Source organism: Mus caroli, chromosome X, assembly GCF_900094665.2.
Source record: "Mus caroli chromosome X, CAROLI_EIJ_v1.1, whole genome shotgun sequence".
Classification (NCBI taxonomy): domain Eukaryota; kingdom Metazoa; phylum Chordata; class Mammalia; order Rodentia; family Muridae; genus Mus; species Mus caroli.
The window spans coordinates 148,017,997-148,027,315 of record NC_034589.1 but is presented as its reverse complement, the minus strand read 5'-3'; the positions used below and the strand labels follow the sequence as shown (position 1 = coordinate 148,027,315).

The following is a 9,319-nucleotide window of genomic DNA, read 5'->3' as shown; positions in this document are numbered from 1 at the left end:
TTGAGTTCCAGTCCTGACTTCCTTTGGTGATGAATAGCAATATGGAAAGGTAAGCTGAATAAACCCTTTCCTCCCCAACTTGCTTCTTGGTCATGATGTTTGTGCAGGAACTAAGACACTAACCCACTTATAAAACTTCTGGCCCAATATTGTTCCTGTCTAAAAGAAATATAGGGACAAAAATGGAGCAGAGTCTAAAGGAATAGCCTACCAGTGACTAGCCCAACTTGGGATCCATCCCATGGGTGGGAACCAATCCCTAACACTATTACTGATGCTATGCTGTGCTTGTAGACAGAAGTCTAGCATGTCTGTCCTTAGGAATGTTCTACCATCAGCTGAGACAGATGGAGATACTCACAGCCAAGCATTGGACAGAGGTCAGGGGGCCCTCTGGAAGAGCTAGGGAAGGGATTGAAGGAACTAAAGAGGATGGAAACCCCATAGGAAAAACAAGTGTCAACTAACGAGGACCCCCGGAAGCTCCTAGAGACTGAGCCACCAACCAAGAGCACACATGGGCTGGTAAGAGGTCAATGGCACACACGTAGCAGAGGGCTGCCTTGTGTGGCATTAGTGAGAGAGGATGAACTTAATCCTGTAGAGATGTGATGCCCCAGGGTGGGGAATGCGGGGGCGGGGGCACCATCTCAGAGCTAAAGGGATGGAGGATGGGGAAAGAATTCTGGCAGGAGGGACTGGGAGAGGACAACATTTGGGATGTAAATAAATAACATAATTAATTAAAAAATACTTTCTCATAGACCAGGTATATGGTAATAAGTAATTCTAGCTCTAATTTTATGGCACCTACCCTATTTAGTTAATCATGCATCAATTAATTAATCCATGTGGTAGTCTACTAACTGCTTAAAGAATGGCTTTTCTAACACTGCAGAAAGTTAAAATGTGAGGTATGTCTTAGCTACGGTTCTATTGCTGTAAAGAGATACCACAACCAAGCCAACTCTTATAAAAGAAAGTATAAAAGCAAGCAATTGGGGCCTGCTTACAGTTTTAAATGGTTAGTCCATTATTATTATTATGGTGGGAAGCAGACAGACATGGTGTTAGAGCAGGAGCTGAGAGCTTTACATCCTGATTAATAGGCAGCAGACAGAAAAAGACACGGTGCCTGGTGTGGGCTTTTGAAACCTCAAAACCCATGGGACCACTTTCATTCAAACCAGTACAAGACGTTAGTTAGATTAAGGTGTCTCTAGGGCAGAATTTTGAAGTTCCCTCTGATGCCAAAACTTAGTACATTAAATGATATAACTGCAGGCTACAGGTGTGGCTCAGCATATGTAAGTTCCAGAGTTTTATCTCCAATACCACACAAAATGATATGAATGGTACCCTGCACTCAGTAGCCCCATTTGAGCAAAGTGTCCTTAAAGAAAATGGGAGTCACTATTAGCAGAAACAAATGATTCTAGACTTCATTCTTTTTAGGGCATAAAGACTGAGGTAAAATAAGATTGATGGGACCAGTCATCAATTTTCCCACATGGGATGTAGTTTCAAAGTAGCACATGCTAGAGGGATAACCTAAAGGTCTCAGTTCAAACCTGGCAAAGATATTAGCTGCCATATCTCATTCCTTTCCCCAAAGGTTAAGAAAAATGGAGTTCAATTGTTATGGAGCATGCTATATAATAGTAGGGTATCTAATTTCATGCTACACTCAAGAGTTGGACTTTGTTTAAACAAAACTATAAAAGCCTATCTCAATCTTGCTCACAGGCACAGTCAGTAGCCAGACTGAAAGAGACAAAAATCAACACACATATAATACTAAGAAACAGGAATTAGAGTTTAGTTTATAAAAAGATATGGAAATCTTTGCTTTGTAAGCCAATTAAAAATATTAACAGTGAAGCCAGGTGTGGTGGCACACACCTTTAATCCCAGAAATTGGGAGGCAGAGGCAGGTGGATTTCTGAGTTTGAGGCCAGCCTGGTCTACAAAGTTAGTTCCAGGACAGCCAGGGCTATACAGAGAAACCCTGTCTCAAAAAAACAAACAAACAAAAAATGTTAACAGTGGAAGGGTATTATCTATAGCTGTATAACACTGCTTCTAAAAGTCACTGATTATCAAACAAAAATCCCAGTGCCAGGTATGGGAAATGTCCTTACTAATTGTTGGCCAGAGAAGCCTCAGAGACTCTCTCACAACAATACAAGCTATTACCATACCTCTTGGTTGCCTACCAGAACTAGATGACAAGATCTTATTGCTAAAGACCTTGGTTACCAGACATACAGAAAGCAAGCTGTAACTGAGCTGAATGTTTTTCTCCCCGATGGCTAGATTTCATAGTGCTGGATCCTGCTATACTGGCTGTGAGGGCAGTAAGGCATCAGTGGTCTTACCAGCTTTGGATTCTGTATGCTGCAATGTAAATTGGCAAGGCAAGATGTGTCCACTGGTACAATAGGAGTACAATTGTTATAAGGTAAAATAAGTGTTCTTGGGCTGGATTTGAAGACCACTCCATAGGCCAGAATACAAGTCTAGTACTATAAACCATGTCAAAAACCTATGGCTGGGAAGGTCCTAAGTCCTGGGACAGGGCTTACTATTTTGTTTAGTTAAAATTAACATGGCACTATACTGAAATCTATATGTGTTTATACTTATAGACAAATGATATTCCCAGCTTTGATCAGAGACGCTTTTCTGCACAGAGAATGATAGAAAAGATGTTTCAAAAAGATGGGTGAGTATTCAAAAACAGGACATTAATTTATGCCAACCCCTCTAAGGCACAAGCAATGCTGGAAGAGTGTGTGGAAAGAATGTCAGAGCAAGATAATAGGGAGAAGGGCTGCAAATGCTACCTTCAGGACATGATAAAGCCATGGCAAAAATGGATTTCACAGTAGCTACAGCTGTTTGCACTGAGCTTGCACAAGACCAGGACTGTCAACAGCCAATCATGGATCAGAAGAGGGCTTATAGGACCCTACCCCTTTGTAGTGGTTTGAATGAGTATGGCCCTTACAAGTTCCCATATAAGTCACTTCTGTTAAGTTGGTAGAACTATACGGGAAGGATTAGGTGGTATGGCATTGTTGGAACAGCCCTTAGGTACTACCCCAGTGCCATGCTTGCCTACTTACTGCCATGTTCCTTGCCATGATGGATGGCTATGGACACTAACTCTCTGAAACTGTATGCTTTAAATATTTTTTTTCTTCTGTAAGTTGTCTTGGTCATGGTACTTTGTTACAGCAAAAGAAAAGTAACTTAAGAAACCCTCCCAGCTGAACTACTGGCAACTGATGGGTTCTGGGGAAGAGATCATTACCTTCAGTTGTCTGCTAACTGGTGAGCCCATGAGGCTCCAACCGACAGCTCCAAGGCTGTGGCCACAGAGATAATCTTGGTTTAAAATCAACACACACACACAAAACAAAACAACCAAGCAAACAAAACAAAGGTATGAATGTGATAAAGGAGACATGTGGGAAGAGGAGAGAGAAGAGGGTAGAAGTAGGAGGGAGCTAAGAGAAAGTGAGGAAAAGAATACATTACATAAATGTATGAAATTGTCAAAGAACAAATTAATTAATTAAAATGCTTTATTTAAAAAGGGAAGTAGAGTCCAGAAGAATATGTCTAAGTAAAAGAATATTAGACAATGAAAAGTAGTAAACAGCAAGCTTTTGGCCTCCACTTGTGGTCATCTTCCTTCCTCTGCATTCCCCATGCTGAAGTGCCATAATGCCCAGAGTTGATCCTGATTTTTCAAACTCCAGTGTACTTGGATGCCATCACAGTGTCAGAATAACCATGAAAGACAACAGGAAACAGACACCCACATTGCTCTGGCCTCTAACTGTAAAACTGTTATATTATAGGCCATTCAGAGCCTTTACTTAAATGTTCATTTTAAAGACTAACTACACAACAAAAATATTAAAATACAACATTCAAAGAGCTATGCTGTATTATAGTTTTCTCTGAGGCCAAGATATTCCATCCAGCTGGGCGGTGGTGGCACACGCCTTTAATCCCACCACTTGGGAGGCAGAGGCAGGTGGATTTCTAAGTTTGAGGCCGGTCTGGTCTACAGAGTGAGTTCCAGGACAGCCAGAGCTACACAGAGCTACCCTGTCTCAAAAACAAAACAAAACAAAACAAAACAAAACAAAACAAAACAAAACAAAACAAAAACAAAAAAAAGATATTCTATCCTTCATGGAAGCTCCTTGAGCAGGAGGTAAACAATTCACTACTGTTTCAGGAAGTCCCTGAAACTGATCAGATGCACCAGGCCTCTTCCTGTCAGAGTAAACAATAAGTCCCTCTCAGATGGAAGAAAGCTGAGTTGCAAAAATGGCTCTTAGATGGGAGCTGTGCTGCCATGACTCAGACAAGGTAAGCCTCATGACTCAGACCAGGTAAGAGGAGAAGAGCTTCAAAGATTCTGAGACCAGATCAGCTAACTGGAAGAAACCAGCCTAGCTGCCTGGAGGTTTTGACTAAAGACATCTGGAAAAATATTTTCCAACCTGTTGACCTTCCTGCAGTGCAGGACTGTGCAGTGCTCCACGTTTCCAGCTTTTCCTTCCATGCTGGGTAGGTTTTGGTGATGCAGCTATATTTGAGTCATTTCTGATCCCATAAGTAACCCCAATAAAATTCACTGGCTCCCTAAGTGAAACTTTAATGGGATCTGTATTTTGTTCTGATGTGGGTTCCTCATCTGAGGTGGATAGGGTGTGTGTGTGTGTGTGTTGTGTCTCCCAAGGAAAAGTTAAGTTTTGTTATACCACAAGCCGGCATGTTCAAATTGTTTCAGGTAAACTGGCAAAAAAAAAAAAAACAAACAAACAAAAAAAAAAAAAACAAAAAAAAACATTTTTAAGCTTAAATAGTTTTACAACAACATTCTATCAACATTACTCTTGAAGTTTTCATTCAACAATCATACAATAAGATAATTTTGAAAATCTAGGTTGTTCTTTCTTTCTGTTGTTCGTTCGTTCTTTCTTTCTTTCTTTCTTTCTTTCTTTCTTTCTTTCTTTCTTTTTGGTTTTTCGAGACAGGGTTTCTCTGTGTAGTTCTGTCTGTACTGGAACTCACTCTGTAGACCAGGCTGGCCTCAAACTCAGAAATCTGCCTGCCTTTGGACCTCCCAAGTGCTGGGATTAAAGGCGTGCACCACCACTGTCTAGCAGGTTGTTTCTTAAACGAGATGAAAACCCCAAATATCTAGCAAACATTTAAAGTTATTCAGTATTTTTAAAGTATTTACCAAACTAACCTTTTTTTTCCTCAGAAATCTGTTTCTGAATTTATTGGTAATAAATCCTCTTGGTCCAGCAAACCGTAAGCGCTGGTATTTAGCCTGAATATACATGCTCTTCTGTACCAGGTGTGATTTATAATGAGGCTGGAATCTGCCACCCAAAAAGTTCTGTAAAGGATCCAAAGAGAATCAAATGTTAAAAATACAATTTCCAAATCTATTCTATAACAGGCAGGAGAATAACATTCAAAATAGCCCTTGATTCTAGGCACTATGTGTATTTTAAAAAGGCCTTAATACCTGCACTAAAGTATACTTCTCTGTATTATATTTTAAAATTTTGCTATATAGAAAATAGTTCTTTTTAATTGCTAGTAATGGAGCTAGAAAGATGGCTCAATCAGTAATGTGCTTGCTAAGCAAGAATAAGGACTTGAGTTTAGATTTCATCTACCTGACAATACCAATGATAAGTGTTAGGATAGGGAGGTAGTGATAAGCAGACCCCTGGAGTTCATTGGTAAGCCAGCCTATCCAAATTGTTGAATTCCTGGCTCAATGAGACACTGTCTCAAAAATCAAAGTCGATTTAGTTTTCTTCTTCTACATGTTGATGTTTAAGTCTCCCAGATCCATTTGTTGGAAGATACTATTTTTCTACAGTATTTATTTCTGGTATCTTAATAAAAATTCAGGTAGCGTGAACTTATATCCAGGTCCTCTATTCCATTGATCTGTGTCTATTTTTTACAAGTATCATGCTCTTTTTATTACTATTTTTGGGCTCTGCAGTATAGCCTAAAATTACATATGTTGATACCTCCTGCACTATTCTTTTTGTTCAAAAGTGTTTTTGTTATCCTTAGGTCTTTTGTGCCTCTAGATACATCTTAAGACTGTTTTTTCCACAGTTATGAAGAATGTCCGTAGAATCTGTAGACTGCTTTTGGAAGGACTGTCGATTTTACAGTATTGAACATGATCCATGAGCATATGAACTCTTTCCATCCTCTAGTATCTTCCTCACTTTTTTCCTTCATTGTCTTAAAACATTCACAGTGAAGTCTTCTGTTTCCTTGATTAAGTTTATTGTCAGGTACTTTTTGTGTGGCTGCTCTGAATTAATTTACTGATTTCTTTTTTTAGTATGCTTGTAATTGGTATATAAGAAGACTACTAACTTTTGCATACTAATTTTACATTCTGCCACCACACTAAAGTGTTTTCTCAGTTCTGAGATTTATCCAGGGTCTCTAATTATATCATTTCAAAAAGGAATACTTTGACTTTTCTTAGTTGTATCCCTTTTATTTTCCTTTTCTTGTCTTATTGCTTTATCAAAGATTTCAAGCATAATACAAAGTAGCAGTAAAGAGTGGCCACCCTTGCTTTGTTCTAATCTTACTGGGAATGCTTTGACTTGTTTCCATTTAGTATGATGCTGGCTAGGTTTGAGACATAATGCCTTTATCATGATTAGGTATATTCCTTCTATCTCTAATCTCTTCATTACTTATTTTTCTTTAGATTTATTTATGTTATGTTTACATTACATATATACAGTACACTCAGAGGCCAAAACAGAATCCTCTGTAACTGGAGTTATGGATGGTTGTAAACTACTAGGTGCTGGAAAACAAACAAGACCTCCTCTCCAAAAGGATTGAGTGATCTTTGCTAAGCTATCTCTTCAGCAACTCACACCCCCAATCCCCATGATTTTTACCATAAGGGATTTTAGATTTTCCCTATGGCCATTCTAACATCTATGGAGATGATCATGTGATTTCTATCTTTGTATTTATTTATGCAGTGAATTGTATTTATTGGACTATCCCAGTATCCCTAGAATGAAGGCAACATGACCATGACAAGTACGTTTTTGATTTAAGACAGAATTCAATATGCAAGTAGTGAGAACTTTTACATCAATGTCCATCAGACAAATTGGGCCTTCTTTTTTCCTTCCTTCCTTCCTCTCTATATTGGTTGTTGTTGACTTTGTCCACTTTGGTATTAGCACAATATCGGCTTTATACAAAGAGCTTAGAAGCACACTGGTTCTTTTCTACTTTGTAAAATAATTTGAATGCACTGGTGGTAGGTTTTTTTTTTAGGGTCTAATAGAATTCTTCAATTAAATCATCTGGCATTGAAGATTTTTGGTTATGAGAAATTTTATTGTTTTATCAATCTTATTGGTTTGTCATTTTAACTTATTTATTTCATCTTGGTCTAATTTTGGTAGGTTAGATGCATCTAGAAATTCACCCATTCCTTTTAATAGAATATAGGTTTTTAAGGTATATCCTTATAGCTTTTATTTCATTGATAACTATTTTCATGTCTCACTTTTCATAACTAGTATTATAAATTGGTGTTCTCTTCCTTTGAGTTAAATCTGGTTAAGGGTTTATCAATTTTGTTTATTTTTTCAAAAAACAAATTTTTTGTTTTACTGATTCTTTGCATTTTTGTTTGGTTTTGTTTCATTATTTCCACCCTGATCTTAATTATTTCTTTTCTTCTACTTCTTTAATCAGTTTGCTCTGTTCCCCCCACCCCAAGGCCTTAAGCTGCATTATTTGTCATCTCTCAATTTTTTTGATGCAGGCACTTAGCCCTATACTATCTCTCACCCTGCACAAAAGTCAACTCCAATAGATTACAAATATAAGACCTGGAACCCTGACTCTGCTCAATGAAAAAGTAAAGATTAGGGCTGGTGAGATGGCTCAGTGGGTAAGAGCACCCGACTGCTCTTCTGAAGGTCCAGAGTTCAAATCCCAGCAACCACATGGTGGCTCACAACCATCCGTAACGAGATCTGGCGCCCTCTTCTGGAGTGTCTGAAGGTAGCTACAGTGAACTTACATATAATAATAAATAAATAAATCTTTAAAAAAAAAAAAAAGAAAAGAAAAAGTAAAGATTATACTTTAACATATAGCCATAAGGATTTTCAACATATAGGTATACAGGTCTTTCTAAATAGAACTCCAATAGCACAGGCAATAAGGCCAACAACTGATAAGTAGAATCTCATGAGATTCTGTATAGCAAGAGAAACCATTAACTGAATAAAGAGGCTGCACACAGAATGAGAGAAGAAATCTGTCAGCTACATATGTGATAGAGGATTATTAACTAGAATATATAAGGAGGAATATATAAGGAGATTCAAACATCTAAACTCCATGAAAACAAACATCCCAAATGGGCTAAGGGACTAAACAGAGTGTTCTTAAAAGAACAAGCAGGAATGGCTAGAAAACACTTTTTAAATGGTCAACATACTTAGTCATTAGTAAACTGTAACTTGAAACTATTCTAAGGACTGACTGGAAAGACGGATTAGAGTTAAAAAGGACTGGCTGGTCTTCCAGAAGACAAGAGTTTGGTTCCCAGCATCCATACAACAGCTTACAACTGTCTATAACTCTAGTTCCAGGGAATTGGACACCACCTTCTGGCTTCCATAAGTACTGTATGTACATGGTCTATTGACATACATGCAGCAAGTGTCTAGATACATAAAAATTTTAAAAACTGCTATTTTTTAAGACTTCACCTCCCTCCACTGAGACAGACCATCATCAAAGATACAAAAGACAACAAATACTAGTATGGTTATAGGTAAAGAGACCCACTAGTAGACAGGTAAATTGGTATATACACTTTAGAAATCACTCTGGAATTTTCTCAAAAAATTAGAAACAGAAGAGAGGCCCCTTGGTATTGCAAACTTTATATACCCCAAAACAGGGGAACGCCAGGGCCAAGAGGTGGGAGTGGGTGGGTAGGGGAGCAGGGCGGAGAGAGGGTATAGGGAACTTTTGGGATAGCATTTGAAATGTATATAAAGAAAATATCTAATAAAATAAATAAATAAATAAATAAATTAGAAACAGACTACCATGTGACCTAGTCATACCACTCCAAAAAAATCTCACTACAGAGGTATTTGCACACCCATTATCATGGTGTGCAATGGAATACACAGGGAAATTGTGGCCTCCCTTCCCCCAGCCTGGAACCTGCTTGCTCAAGGGTGGA

At 38.3% G+C, this 9,319-nt stretch overlaps 1 protein-coding gene across 6 annotated transcripts in view; it reads right to left on the bottom strand.

The window, feature by feature from the left end:
• Positions 1-9,319, bottom strand: part of Bclaf3 (BCLAF1 and THRAP3 family member 3) — a 60,863-nt gene that overhangs the window by 11,863 nt on the left and 39,681 nt on the right. For all 6 annotated transcript variants that reach the window (XR_003835725.1, XM_029473527.1, XM_021153480.1 and 3 more), the window contains one exon: positions 5,279-5,431. Coding sequence is in view for 5 of the 6 variants with exons in the window: in XM_029473527.1 (XP_029329387.1) it covers positions 5,279-5,431 (153 nt within the window). In the remaining variant the exon portion in view is untranslated. The remainder of the gene's footprint in view (positions 1-5,278; positions 5,432-9,319) is intronic.